The sequence below is a fragment of the Mucor mucedo genome (genome assembly GCF_025094135.1).
Source record: "Mucor mucedo strain NRRL 3635 chromosome Unknown EV154scaffold_78, whole genome shotgun sequence".
Classification (NCBI taxonomy): domain Eukaryota; kingdom Fungi; phylum Mucoromycota; class Mucoromycetes; order Mucorales; family Mucoraceae; genus Mucor; species Mucor mucedo.
Window position 1 is genome coordinate 169,622 of NW_026252362.1, and position 15,631 is coordinate 185,252.

General features: G+C 36.5%; 1 protein-coding gene across 1 annotated transcript; it reads left to right on the forward strand.

Annotated features, from left to right (window-relative positions):
* Nucleotides 1-459: 459 nt before the first annotated feature.
* On the forward strand, nucleotides 460-2,649 carry EV154DRAFT_294896 (ABC1 family-domain-containing protein). Its single transcript, XM_051594821.1, has 4 exons — nucleotides 460-1,526; nucleotides 1,585-1,699; nucleotides 1,761-1,780; nucleotides 1,843-2,649. Exons 1-4 carry the CDS (start codon nucleotides 617-619, stop codon nucleotides 2,583-2,585), a joined length of 1,788 nt encoding a protein of 595 aa, XP_051455340.1. The 5' UTR covers nucleotides 460-616; the 3' UTR covers nucleotides 2,586-2,649.
* Nucleotides 2,650-15,631: the final 12,982 nt, after the last annotated feature.

The window sequence follows — 15,631 nt, forward strand, 5'->3', positions numbered from 1 at the left end:
AAGGGATAAAGAGATAGAATCAACGAGTCAGCCAAGCCCATGGACAATGAAAAAACAAAGTCGTCATTATAATGCAAACGCTTTCAATTTTCTGACTCTACAACAATGCTTTGTTTTCATTTCGTCCCATTGGTTATCGAAGCAAAAAAAAAAAAAAAAGAAAAAAAAAAAAAGAAAGAAAGCACTAGAAGGAAACTGTTGCTGTCTGACTGAAAGTACAATATACAGAAATTTTTTCACTGATTTGCAGAATGCAATTCGTTTATTCTACAAGTTGTCTTCTTGTCACTTAGAGCCATAAGTAACACACACGGAACTGTTCACCGCTTACGCAATCGTGTTAGAGCTGCTTGTTAAATGTGCCACATATCATAAGGCAGATTTTTCAGGCCTACTATCTCAGAGCATCCATAGATAATAAAAGGTGCTAATCAAACTGTTTATAGAGCTTTAGTTGAAGAGCTCGAAGGATAACATGGATGGAAAGAGTACGATTTGGTTAAAATAGGAAATTTGGTTTTAATTTGGTGCGTTTCAATTGGCGGGAATGAATTATCGCAGTTCCTAAAAGGCCGCCCCGAGAAAGAAAAAACCATGTTCCTTTTTTGTTTTTTTTATGAACATCCTCACAAAGAAATCAAGCTTGTTATTTTCAGCAAGGACCTCGACTGCAAGGTTCTATAGAACTACAGCAAGAAAAACTATTAGTAACAAAAGCAAGGTTTTTCTCGCAGGAAGTGCTCTTTGTTGTGGTGGAATTGGCTTCAGTTGGTATGAATCTGACACTGAAGCTCGGCATGTGGCCTCTGCCATTCACAGAATGAGCATTGCTACCAATATTGGTGTAAGTGTTGCCGTTGATTACAAGTTGACACAATCCAAAAACTATGATTCAGAAGAAGAGCGAGTAAAAGCAAAGCGACAATGTGATCAACGCTGTGCAGAGAGAGTACTGATAGGCTTACAAAAATTGGGTGGTATTTATGTTAAATTGGGTCAACATGTATCTGCCATGACTTATATCCTTCCAATCGAATGGACAAGCACACTGGCTGCACTTCAAGATCGTTGCGATCCTACCTCAATCGAAGACATCGAAAAACTATTTATATCAGACTTTGGATTACCATTAGATCAAGTGTTTGAAGAATTTGATTGGAAACCACTCGGCGTTGCATCTTTAGCACAGGTTCATAAGGCAAGGTTAAAGAAGGAACATTCAAACTCGAATGGCGATTGGGTAGCGGTCAAGTTTCAGCATCCTCGTCTGGACGATTTTTGTAAAATTGATTTACAAACTGTATCGTTTCTTATCCATACAATCAAGCGTATATTTCCTGATTTTGGGTTTGAATGGATTTTACAAGAAATGCAAGAATCATTACCTCAAGAAATGAATTTCGAACACGAGGCACAAAACTCAAAAACGCTGCAAGAGAACTTTACTTATGAGAGAGAGCATCATACTACTGCTTTATGTATACCTAAAGTTTTATGGGCCAAGAGAAGAATTTTATTAATGGAATGTAAGTATGGATAAGTTAGAAAACGTCAATCCGTATAATAATGCGATCCGTTCTATAGTTATGGAAGGAGCCCGTGTAGATGATATGGAATATATGGAAAAGCATAATATTGATCCAAGTCAAGTATCCACTGAAATTACAGAGATTTTTTCCAAGATGATGTTTTTGGATGGGTAATTGATAATTTAAAGAGCCAATCTAAATCAAGCTCTAACTAACCTTACCTTTTTATAGTTTTGTTCATTGTGATCCTCGTAAGTATTAAGCTGTTATGAACGTTTAGATCCAGTTATTAACCGAAAAAAATATATATTAGATCCCGGAAACATTCTTATTAGACCTGCCAAAGATCCCAAATCCAGATTCAATTTTGATGTTGTATTGTTAGATCATGGCTTGTACCGTACGTTGACCGAGGAACTCCGAACCAATTATGCTCATTTATGGACTTCTTTAATACGGGGAGACGAAGAGGGTATTCGAAAATACTCCTTATTAGTAGGGTGCAGACCTGAATCACATCGTCTGTTTGCCTCCTTGCTTACAGGTCGCGAATGGTCAACAATTTCATCAGCCGATCTATCCACAGACAGAACCGTTAACGAAATCAGCCGTGTCACTGGTCAGGCTAAAGGATTTTTGGTTCGTATCTATGATATTCTCGAAACTTTACCCCGTATTATTCTTTTATTGTTGAAGACAAGTGATTTATTGAGAGGGTTAGATGAGACTTTACGAACCTCGCACGATAAGTATATGACTTACGCATTGATGGGAAGATTCTGTGCCGAGGCTGTCTGGAGGGATGCAAAAGCCAATTTAATCAGTCGTATCAAGGAATCGCCAAGTATATCTACGACGTGGTCGCTCATCAAGAACTTACTTTATGCCTGGTGGGAGTATCAAAGTTTAGAATACGGATTAAAATTATACCAACTACAATCCAATACGCGCGAGAAGTGGCAACTGTTATGGAAGCACAGCGTAGAAAAGAAAAAGAAGCAGGAGGCCTTAGACAGAGCATCTGTAGTAGATGTTTCGACAAAATTTGAAATTTAATTTAGACTTAATAAAATATAGAACTGTACACCGTAATTTCAAAATATATATGTTAAAGACATGAAATGATTCTAACAGAAAAAAAAAAAAAAAAAGCTACAGGGAACTGGAAAGAGTGTAACAAGTATTCCCAATATTCCTAGATAGAAAACAGGTTCAAATAACAAACTTTAGAATTAACATGGCTACTATTTAAGATATTCTTTTTAATTTTGTTGTGTATTATTAGATTATGTGTCTTGTCGAAAAATTTACAGATTATAAGTAAAACATCGCAGAAGAGCAGACTAAGGTTTATTAATAGTCCATTAAAACGTAATTATAGTAGCTTTCGTAATTTAGACCATAGCGAAATAAAAGTATCAGAGTATTCAGTAGTAGACCAAGGCAAACAGTTTCGAGAGTACATCAAGGCAGTCACTTTCAAGAGTACATCAAGGCAGACAGTTTCCATATTACACCGAGGCAAGCAATTTCAATAAAAGTATTCGCTACAGCCACGTAGTGACTTGAATAAGTTAGAGATGAAGATGTTGAGATGCGTGATTTTACTTATCTTTGGCAGTGATTCAAAAAAGAAAATAGTAGCCCAAAGGAGTATAATACCCAACGTTAAACACTGTAGACAAGTACTTGCCAATTTCGAAGTTCCTTCCTTCCTGAATGTCAAGCGTATCTACAAGGAGTAGCCACAAGGCATATTTACCACAGACTACTACGATAGGCAACTTCAATGAGGGAAGGTTGGATAACAATGCGTAAAATGATTCACAATCTCGACCAGCAACCCGACCTTGATGTGTACTTCCTAACAAAGAGTGCGGTTCTTTGTAGACAATAAAATGTGAGTTTCAAAAGCTTTTTCTTTCTTTTACTTTAAAAAAATAAGGCTACTTACTTCGCACCCAATGCAGTCGATACACGACCAGGAGGTTCGAAGACAAGTATACGCGCACTGTATAAAATGTCTACTCCCCTCTCATAGGACTATTTATTAATAGTAAGGGATCACCACCGATTAACATTTCACCCAAGTAAACGCACGAAATTAGTCTAAAATAAAACTTATTAGCTAGCATTCCTTGTGACAATGCCATTGTGGGATATTCTGTTGTTAAAAGAAAAAAGAAAAGAGTAACAAAATTCATTAGTGCGTGGCAACCAGACTCTTATTGCTGATATGGTAGCGCTGATAAGATAGTTGCAATAATTATCGATTTAATATAACCAAATTGATAATTACACACTACTTTGTTTTTTGGCAAGTTAGAAAAAGCAAAAGTTTTACCATGAACACTTTGCTGTAAACATAAAAGTTGAAAAGTCACCGTATATATGAAACACTGAAAAACTCAAGAAAGTATACTAATCTAGATAATTATTTCTGCAATTGGTTTTTTTTAGGATAGTGTCATTAGTTGAGAAGGACATCAATTACACAAAGCTGTCACTAGAAACTTTCAATTGCATTCAAATGACTTAAATAATCTTGATAAGGCTTTATTTCAATGAGTACATATTATAAAAAGTAAGCATCAGAATGCAGTAATCACTGGGTGTTTAATGATCATGTCTTTTGTAGCATTGGGTACATTACCAGACCAAAGGTAATATACCGATTCTCTGTACACTTCCTTTCTTTTTACTGTTTCTAAGTTAAGTTAGGAATGGTGTTCGTACATACTTTCTTAGGGTAATCTAGTCGTTTTTTGGATCTTAGTTTCATTCGTTGTCTTTTTGCTTTTTGATTTTCTGCCTTTCTGTCATTGTACGAGATTTTATTTGTGTTTTGAAAGCAAAACAGTTCAGCGTTTTAATAATGATAAAGGACTAGGCCTCCAAGAAAAAGGTATTACAAAAAGTCTATTGATTTAAGCAAAAAGACATAAGATTAAAGAGAAAATATCAATGACGTTAAAGAAAATAGTATGCTGTGGATTCAAGCATTAGAGTTCACTCTTTTTTATCTGAAGGATTTGAACAGCACCTAAAAAATAATAATTCAAGGTTCACGTATGTTCTTTTTTCTCTTCATAGCCCACTTGTGAAAAGACGATGGGGTCTACCGGAAATCCATGAGTAGTTCTGAAGATCACAGAAGAGTCCGAAATTTCTCTTCGTTAATTGAGCTGACAGTGTTGGTGGGGATACTGTAAGCAAGCCGTTAATCGATCCCAGAACTTCCTCCGGCAAACTTCGTGTCCACAAAGAGGCGTCTAAAGAGTAATTAGCAAAAAAAATTGGGGATTAGATCCCGTGTTGTGATGCAAGGTAATTATATCAGGGTTCTGGCACATATGCACTTCCCTGAGAAGATACGTTTAGGCTTTTGGGACAGTGTAGAGAGGCTCTCCACAAGTTTGAGAGACTTTACCCAGTTGATCAGTACGGGTAAAATTTTTGCATTTGTAGTCAGCCAAACGGCAGAGCTGGTCATGCTTAATTTAATAGAGGTCATAGCACTTTAAATAGTCAACGTATTGTTGGACTCCGCAAAACAAATAGTTATTTATACTAGATCATTTTTCGAATGTTAAATTTTTTTATGGAAACACCTAGGCTAAAAAAACTTACTTAAACAGAGTAAATGCGGACGAATGGGCGAATAGTCGTCTGGGGGTAAGCATCCGTTCAAATCTGAGCGGATAGTCGTCCGTGAGCGAGTATCCGTTCATTTTGGGTAAATAAACAATGGTACACAAAAAATAAAATTACTTCATTTACTCAAAAAGGGCAAATATTCGTCCAGGGGTAACTGTTCGTTCATTTTGAGTAAAATATAAACGTTGCACAAAAATTTAAGCTTTTTTATTCGTTCCATTTACCTGCAGCAGACGAGTATTCGTCTATGGGCGAGTACTTACTCACATTGGGTAAATAAAAATTACTTTATTCGTTCCATTTACCTGCAGCAGACGAGCATTCGTCTATGGGCGAATACTTACTCACATTGAGTAAATAAAAATCACTTCATCCGTTCCACTTTCCTGCAGCAGACGAGCATTCGTCTATGGGCGGATACTTACCCAGATTGGGTGAATAAAAATTGAGATCCAAACCTTAAAATTGCTCATTCATTCCATTTACCTGAAGCAGACGAGTATCTGTCCTAATGTCCTGTTGTCAAGAAGCCGCGTATACAAAAAAAATTATCTGCCTCCAGTCATCCCTCCGTCGTAACACCAACCTCTAAAAAGTACATATAAACGGAGTCTTTTTTTTTCCTTTTCTTTTTCTTTTTCCTTTTTTCTTTTTTAATATCTATTTTTTATCTTTTTACCTCAATAAATCAGTTTTTTTTTTAAAAAAAATTTACTTTTATTCGTTCTTGTTTCTCGTAACCATGTAACTGAATAAACGTCTGGGCTTACTTCTTTTGCAATTACACTCTGGTAAACTCACCATTCCATCTCTGAAGTCCCTCCCCTTACTTATCTCTCTTTAAAATCAGCATAGACAGGTGTATAAAGGCCGTGCTTGCAGTGTACTACGCCAGTGCTATAAGTAAGTGTTTTTTGTTTATGGCTTTTCCTTTCTCTAATTATCTCTTCAGACTTACGCTTCCTGCTTTTACCGTTGTGGCGGCTACTCTGTTTAGAAAAGGAATTAGTACGTATCAATTTTGAGTCTTCTTATCATAAACTAACCTAATATTCATTTAGAAAACTTTGGTTATCTCCCTTGTTTTTAGATTATACGTTGCTTCCTACACAGAATAATCAATGACTTCATGTTATGCCATGTACCGTTTACTTTTTAGCTCATTTAAGTAGTAATCCTTCTACATAGCAATTTGTCCTCAAGTATCAAAATATAAATAAATCTTACTTTCATTCTTTTAAATAAAATATATAATCAACTTTTAAAACTGCAAACCAATTTTTTCAAACGAATGAATGTATTAAATGATTCAATATGTATAAACGAAAGTTTTTTTATTTCGCTGAAGGCTGAAAGGGAGAGCTGATTTTAAAATATACACCCCCTTAATTATGCATTTAATCCGGTTTTTTTTTTTTTTTTTTTTTTTTTTTTTTTTTTTTTTTTTTTTTTTTTTTTTTGGGTAAATGGGTTCACGCTTACTATAAATTCGTCTAAACGAGTAAATGGGTAAATTTACCCAATTCACTTTTTTTGGGTAAATGGGTAAACACTTACTAAAAAATTCGTCCAAACGAGTAAATGGGTAAATTTACCCAATTCGTTGTTTTTGAGTAAATGGGTAAACACTTACTAAAAATTCGTCCAAATGGACGAATCAGGCGAAACATTATAGCCTTGGTGAGTGGGTGGCAAAGCCAACGTGTCAGGGTTCTCTTTAAATCCCAAGATATTGGTATGCCTCCAACAATTCTTAATTGTCTCAGGTGTTACCTTTAACCAAGCATTGGCCAAGAAAAACATGGCTTGCACCTGATTCATGTTGTAAACACCCAAGTTATCTAACTGTTTGCTGGCGAACAAATCGAGACTTCTCATGTACTGTTGGGAGCGAAAGTAAGCCTTAAAGTTGGCAATAATTCCTAAATAAAGTGAAATAAAATTAGTACTTCGACTTAAAAAACAGTATCCTTGTTTATTTTGTCTACCTGAATCGAGAGCTTGCAACATACTCGTTGTGTTGGCAGGAAGAAACACCAACTTTATGTTCACCGGCTTGAACTTCAACTTATGCACTGAGGCATTGTCTAAAAGAAGAGCCACTTTTCTACCCTCTCTACCAAAAGCATTGTCCAGTTTTTTGACATAAGCCGAGAAGATCTCGGTAGTCATCCAAGCTTTAGGCGAGTGGGGGTACTCCACGTATCGACGGGTACCAATGGCTGTCATTGAAAGCATTTTCGGGTTTTCCTTGAAGCAACGAGGGCTTTTGAATTGCCCAATTACAATGGGATGGCCTTTGTACGTACCATCCGCATTGCAAAGTAGCCCCACAGTTACACAGGTCTTACTCTTCTTCAACCCACCAAGTGGTTGTGAGCAAATTGTTCTTCTTGGTGGTTGATTGTAGTACAATCCGGTCTCGTCGAAGTTCATAATATCAGCAAGAGGATAATCCGTCAATTCTTCCCGAATTTTTTTAAGCTGGTCTTGAATGCTTTGGGAATTGCCATCCACAGAGGCACATTCACCATGAGTTAGTCTACATTTTAAACCGAGACGTTTGAAGACCTTGGAAAGCCATCCATCAGAGAAGGTAATATCATCAGTGATGGAGTACTTTGAACGAGCGATGCGCTTGACGTACTCGATGATACAGGCACGGTTTACTGGTATGCTGCAGTCATTCATATGATTCACGAATTTTTCCACTTCTTCGTCAAGTTGAGGATACTTGGGTAGCTTCAAACTCTTGCTATTCTTGATAACAACAATGTTAGAGTACAACTGATCGGCATTGTTGAGGATGTTTGACACAGTTTGTTGTGAAAGAGGTTTATTAAATCAAACTTTTTTTGTGCCCATTTTCCGAGCTCTATCTGATTGGTGTTTCCCATTCCAAACTGATCTAAAATTTCAATTTTTTGGGAAATTGTAAGACGTAAACGTGTGTTGCTCATATTGAATAAAATAAAGATATGCAAGGATTGACAAAGTGTATCCAAAGTTTTATTATATAAGATATTCAAAATTTAACAGCAGCTGGCGCCTGGGGACTGTTTTTTAAAGAGTAGTCACGATTTTCGATATAAGGGCATTTTCTATTTAAGGGTGAGATTTCCGAAATTTCTGGTCACCCTTAAATCGAGCGACTACTGTAGTTAGAATAGAACCCTCTCAATCTTTTAATCTACTTTTACTCTTAATAAAACTTATAAACAGTCTCAAAGTATTTTATTGTTTTTCTTTATCTATCTCTATCCTCAACTATCACAGATTTATTACAAGACCAGAAAGGTTGACTCAACACAACTACCAGGGGAAGTTGTTCAATATAAAAAGGATCAATTATTTCATCGCAGCAGAGTTCTTTTAGTCTATTTTTACCTCGAATAAAGATATACTTTTTTCTCATTACTTTTTTCATTTGTAATATTTTTGTCAAATACCACAGTGTTCCAGTCGAAGCTCGCTCGAATGCGTTTTTTTGAAGCTCGAGCTCGCTCAAAATTTCTTAAGCTCGGCTTGGGGCAAATACGAGTACTCGAACTCGCTTGCCTTTTTATTACACAATGTGCACGTGAAAGTGATGTTAATTACGTAAAGTTATGATATTAATATTATTGTTATTGAAACAGAAGTTGAAGTTAAAAATAAAATAAATGAAAATCTACAAAAAAAAAAAAAAAAAGACTCGCTGAAAGGACAATGCTAATCAGCATTTGCGGGGGCATTTTTTCCATCCGACGTGACCACTTTTAAGCTAATCCTATGACATAGTTGTTTATTACATAAGCATACGTATTACGTATAAGACATAAGTGTTTAATAATTGATAAATGCATAATTGCTGATAAGCGGAACTTTTCATAGTGTTGAAAGGTAATATAAAGAGGATCATGGTAGCTTGTAAACGATATGTATCTACCACCTTCTTGAACAGTAAAATTTGTAAATATGTTATCGATGAAAGTGCCATTATTTGTTGTAGATTTCATATCATCTGGCATGGCTGTGTGCATATTGTATTTATCAAGAAGTTGTAATAATTTTGTTCTTGATGAAGATTCGATATTAAAATCAACATTAAAATCACCAGCTAGTATTATTTTTTCATTGTCTGTGATACATGATTCTATAATTGAAAGAGCATCGTCTAATTTGAATTTAGGGGATATGTAAACTGATAGAACAAGTAATGTCGGAGAACTAAATCCCGCTATAGATATACTCCCTTCACTGGATGCATTCAATAGCTGTATTTTGCTGAATGGTGTGGACTGATTTAATTTATCATTTATAAGACACATTGCGCCATAAGCTCGAGAGGAGGTTGATTCGTTTATATTTACCCTGGCGATTTCGGTAAATCCGGGAATGTCAAATTGTTGATTTTCAGTTGTCCATGTTTCTGATAACAAAATAACGTCGGATGTCATATACACTTGATCGTTGACAATATGAGTAACATGTGCATTTAAACTCTGAACGTTGTGAGATATGATCTTCATTGCTGTACAAGGTAAGCGTTGTTCATAAAATTTAGGCTTTAACTTAACTGTTTCTAATCTTTTCAACTCAATGGCAACGTCCTCTTTTGGATCTGGAGCAGTCGTAGGTATAAATTTTTTTGCGATGATAAAAAGACCAGCAGCAGTTGTGGCTCTTGAACAAGCTACATACATTTTGGATCTTTCTAATTTTTGTGATTTTGTTCTACTGAGATCCAGTAAGACATTAGGATATGTACCACCCTGGCTTTTGTGAACTGTTAATGCCTCAGCAACAACCACTGGAAACTGTGTTCTTTGCACCCTGATAACAGGAGAACCACTTTCAACTTTCACAGAAAAAGTACCATTGGTGTAGTCGATTGGAACCCAATCTGGAGGCATGACCGAGTTTGTTTTTACGTTTTTCCTTTGTATTTTTCCAGATCTTTCATCTTCCATTAACAGCCAGATACGAAGTGGTTTTTCTACACTTGATGCCGACGTTCCAAAATCAACTTGCTTTAAAATTCCTGAGGTACCGTTAACTAGACCATCAGATGTATCAATGTTAATTGTAATCGTGTAGCGAGCACCGATCCTCAAATTCAACAAATATGGTAAACCAGCTGTCCTGTTATGAGATAAGCCTTTTAATTTCTCTAGCAATGAGTCCTTCACAGCAGCAGATGATTTTTCTAATGTGACTTTATCGTAGCATTTTGATTCGTACACTGCAGAAGTCATACCGCTTAGAATTGCCTCGTTGCATTGATAAACCTCTTCGTTTGTCGAATGCAACCTAATAATTTCTTTTCCTTCTACTAGAGCTTCAGCTGGAATTGACTTGAAGGTGCGATCCGAGAAGAGTTTAATATCATCTGGAGTCATAGTACCAAGAGCCATGTTATTCAAAGCAATAGCGAACTTAGCGTCATCTTTTTGTCTCATAATTTGAGTCAGGTAATGTACTTTAAATGAGTGCCAAAGATCTTGAAATTTCAAATGTTTCATTGGATCACTTGGAAATCCCTTATAAAACGAAAAGTCGTGTACAGGAGGTAGCTGGTTGAAATCACCGAAAAAGAGAATGTGTCTTCCACCGAATGGTAGGTCGCGACCAAATATATCACGAAGACGTTTATCAATCCAAAGAAAATGTCTGGTACTAACGAGACTAATTTCATCAATGATAACTACTTTTAGCTCTGCTAGTGCTGCGGTCATTGTATTGGAGATATCAGAAGATAATTCATGAATATCAGATTGGTTGTTTGGAAAATGAAATGTCGTATGCAATGTCTGTCCATATATGTTAAAGGCTGCTTTTCCAGTGAATGCGGTCAAGATAACAGAATTACTCGTTAAGCCTCTACTACGATCGACGTCATAGTGTCTTTTCAATGATTGGAAAAGTGTTTTAATAAGAAAGCTTTTGCCTGTTCCAGCTCCACCGGTGACAAAAAGACGAGGAGGTGATTCATCACAATTTTCGTGTCGAATATGGTTTATGACGTGTGTTAAAAAGTCTCTTTGTTCCATGTTTAACTTAGAAAGTAGCGATTCATATTCCAACTTATCAATTCTGTCAGGTCTGATATATCGTGCTGCTGTTACACCATTATTTCGCGTAGACGATGTTCTGGACGAAGCACCAGCATTAGCTGAAAAGGATTGGTCAGGCACGCCTCCGCTATCAGCTTCAGTTTCTTGGTATCCATTGATTTCATCATTGATATCAACTGCGATATCTCCTGGAAGCGAATACATTTCAAGTCATCTGCATTACCGCTGTTGACATATTCAGAATCTTGATTATCTTCACCTTCTTCTTCATCTTCATGATCTTGATTCATTGCAGCTTGAGCAAATTTTTCTAAAGCATCCTCGTCCAATAAACTAAACTCGGCGTGACTAACTAATAGAGCATCAAATTTTTCAGTATACAAAGACAGAATATCAATATCATCTAGATCATCTTTTTGAGTTTTCCAGGGATGATATAACATAAGCATATGGTAAGCAAATTTATATTTGTCTTTTAACGAGTCCGGTTTGTAAAATCTGATTATTCTGCATGACCTTCTTCTTTTGACATATCCCATTTCCTTTTCTAACTCTATCCAGTCATAGTTCTCCCCCAACTCTTGAGCTGCATCGCCTTCATTATCATCATCTTGACCCTCATTTTGGGAATCTTCTTCAATCATTGTATGTTTTTTCGTTTTTTTCGGTTTTTTCTTTGAAAATGTAAAATAAGCGGCGAACTGTGCGAGATTGTAATCCATTAAAGATTCAGGTCTGTGTTCATAGTGCTCTAGCAAGCCTGCCAAAAACATATCTTGAGACTCTGGATTAAGTTTTTGTAGATCAGCTTTCGACTTTAGCATACGACATCTTGTTTCTTCTTTTCCAGTAGGAATAAAAACAGTTGCACGGCTCGTTTCACTCATACGAAGTTGAAGTAAATTGTACGATGCTTCTTGTGAAGAAACTTCACAAAGGTTGTATTATTTTGATGTCAATGATCGCAGGACGTTTATCAATGGACCAGGTTTTTGTACGGTTTCTGCTAAAACTGTCTCGAGAATTTTTGTAATTTCTTTGTTGGATTTGTTTGTATAATCCACAATATACATACAGCATGCATAAGGGTCAAGAATAAACTGTATATCCATATTTGACTGGTGCATGTGAAGAATCATAGGATTGTAGTTGTTAATTGTAATTTCATTCAAATTCCGTTTCAGCATGACTTTGGTACAAATTAAAGTAGATCTAATTGCCAGAAGATATTGATCATAATCAATTTCGAATAACATCAAGAAATCATCAAAGGATAGAGTACTGTTCATATTTGTTAACGATTCTGAGTTTTCTGCGAGATATGTTTTTATGTCATGGCCTAATGCTTTGCAAAGTTTTCGTCTTTCCTTGGCACCATCAGTGGCAGAGTCGGCTAATTCGGGCAAAGGATTTAATATCTTGGTTTCTTTCATCGGAAATAATGGTATATTAAATCTACATAGTTTTTTTCCAATTCGTTTCAAGGATTTCTTAAAACAAGTAACAGTGTGTTTATGTGTCTGTCGTGCTTTAACAATTTCCTTAAGACCCGGATACTTTTCCTCGACGGGGGTTAAGCTGCAGGAAATTATTTCATCGATAAAATCTTTTACAAGCGGTTCGTTTTCTCCATCAAATACAGGAGCATCTGAAATTCAGGCTAGCATATGAACATGTGGGCTACCACGATGCTGAAATTCAATCCGGTAGTAATAATCCTTGACCGAACGATTTCCAAATGGGCGATGGGGCGGCTTCCAAGTTGATTTGAGATGTCTAAATCTTTGGTCAAAATAACGAGCACAAGTGGGAGCATCAGATTGAATAAGTCTAGCAATTTCGTCACTTGAGAGGTTACTGGCTTCTTCCTCTGTTATTTCTTGTTTGTCAATGAGTTTTTTTAGTATGACAATCAATTCGAGCCATTTGGTTTCAGCAGCTGATAATGTGATAAAAAGTGTTGGGATACCTAACTGACGTATCATGGCCATCACATTACACTTCTCAGTCTTCCAATAAGCAGGCGAACTTCTAACACCACTAAAAACATTAAATGCTTCATCCTTCTTTATACTGTTAGCAATCACATCATCTTGCAGTACTTGATTGGCCTTTAAAGAATTGTTCCCGGACTTATTCTTGCGCATCATTGTTGATACCCCACCAACTAAATTCAACAACAATTTTTTTTTGTCCATATAAAATAAATAGTCAGGACGAACTGCACGACGATCAGCGCTTCTTACTAATGACTTTGTAAGACACGCATATGACAATTTTTTTTCTTCGTATTTAGGATCTAAAATTTGACCACCAAATATCTGAGGGAACGCAAGAAAATCGGTATCTTCATCCATTAAAAGTGATAAGGCAGTAGATCTTTCGCCAGGTGCCATTTTTAATCCAAATCCATTATCATTATCAGGTGTCTCTTCACCAGAAAACAACGTTTCACTACCACCAACTGGTATATCCTCCTCAAAAATTCCATCATCACCTCCAGTAATGTCTTCTTCGTTTTCATCTTGCTCCTCATTAAAATCAACATTGGATAAGTGCTCATAAGTATTCAACCAAGTGTCATCAATAGTGACATCATGTTTTTCATATGCTGGCTGGGCTTTTAAGTAATGAATTGCTTCCCATACATTACGTGGATTCACGTTTCCTTCCATATAGTTATGAACATCAGTCCTTTTTCGAGCAAGACGAACTGGAATTATGTTTGTATCATTAAGTGAGCGTGGTAACGAGGATACAGAAGTGTCAACTGATACAGGGATATTATTGATAGCCCCTTTGCTTTTGAATTGTCCTCGGACTCCAGATAGTGTCCAAACAGACATAAAGACGTGTCTCGCAGCTACTAATCTCTCCTCAATTCTATTCAATCTTTTAAGTGCACGAGGTAGTTCTTTTAATTGAAATCCGTTAGCAGTGCAAAGTCTTGGTCGTTTTAGCTTTCTAATGTCTTGAAAACACGTGTTGCAAAATATTCCCTCAAACTCATTAAAATCACTTTCATCAGGCTGGATTGTGTTTGAAAAAAATACTGTCTTAATAAAATCAATTGATCCGCCTTTGTTAATTATGACAGATGCTTTTAATTTTTTAGATTGCGATGGGAACCAGGTACCATTACAACAAAGACAAATACAAGTTGGTCCTTCCTTAATTGAACTACGATACTTTGACTGGATTGCATCAAATTCCTATTGTGCTAAATCACACATATAGATTGTACATATAATAAATTCATATCTCATCATCACTGATAAATGATAGCTAAATCATGATCAGGCATAAAAAAGGAATTCGCTAAAGCCGGTCACTATTTTAAAGTGTCACGGTATCGTAACACCAATGTCCAAACTTAAGACATGTTATTGTTATGATTTCTCTATTGACTATGCGTAGCACTAATTGTCCAATATAGATATTGTTATTGATAGCATACTCATATTGTTAAGAGTAGTATCCTCAGCCTCGTCCATTCCATTTATTATAAATACTCTTTATTTTTCCTCTTCTTAAATCTTCAGTTAACTTTAACATCAATAAACTCTGACAAGAATTCTAATTGATCCTATTGTTTTTTTCTACCTTTTTTTTCTGCAAAACTATCCTATTTAAGCCTACTTTTGCTACATTTTTTTCAATTACCCTCTTCGTCAATATGTCAAACCAATCTGAATCTATCTCCTCTCCCCAAAACAACTCTGTTGTTTCTCGTGGATCTACTCCTACTGGCTCCCAAGCCCCTCAAGAAGGTTCTGCCTCTAATGTCTCTGGTTCCTTGGAATCCAACGCTGCTCCTATCCTTGGTGAAGAGGATATCGAGATGACTGACGTCGAAAGTCAGGTGAACCCTATTGCTGAACCTGAAGTAATCAGTGTTGCTCGTAACACTGACAGGTCTCCTACTCCTGCCGTAAATAATGGATCTCCTAATGTCACTCTTCTTGAGAAGTTGAAGGACCAAAGAACGCGCTTGCTCGCAAGAGCTGACGTTTTGTTCGAGGCCGTGGACAATGGAATTACCAGTTCGGAGGACTCTGAATGTGACCAATGCTTGGCCAAGGTAGACGTTTTGAACAGTCGTATCAGCATCATTGAAGCTGCCATGGAAAATAAGGCTGACTCCAAGATGAAAGGCACTGACCAGTCTAAATGGGCGAATGACAGTAGACCTCTTCGATTGAACACTTCGGATATCCCAAAGTTTCAACTAACCTCCACTAGTACTACCCCTTTCCCTGGAGAAAAGAAATATGATACTACGAAGGAGTTTCTCAAGATCTTTGAAAAGGTGATGAAGGCTGCCACCGGTGACATTGAATTAGTCTGGAGAATTTACTTGCCTTTGGCATTGTCTTATGACTATGATCT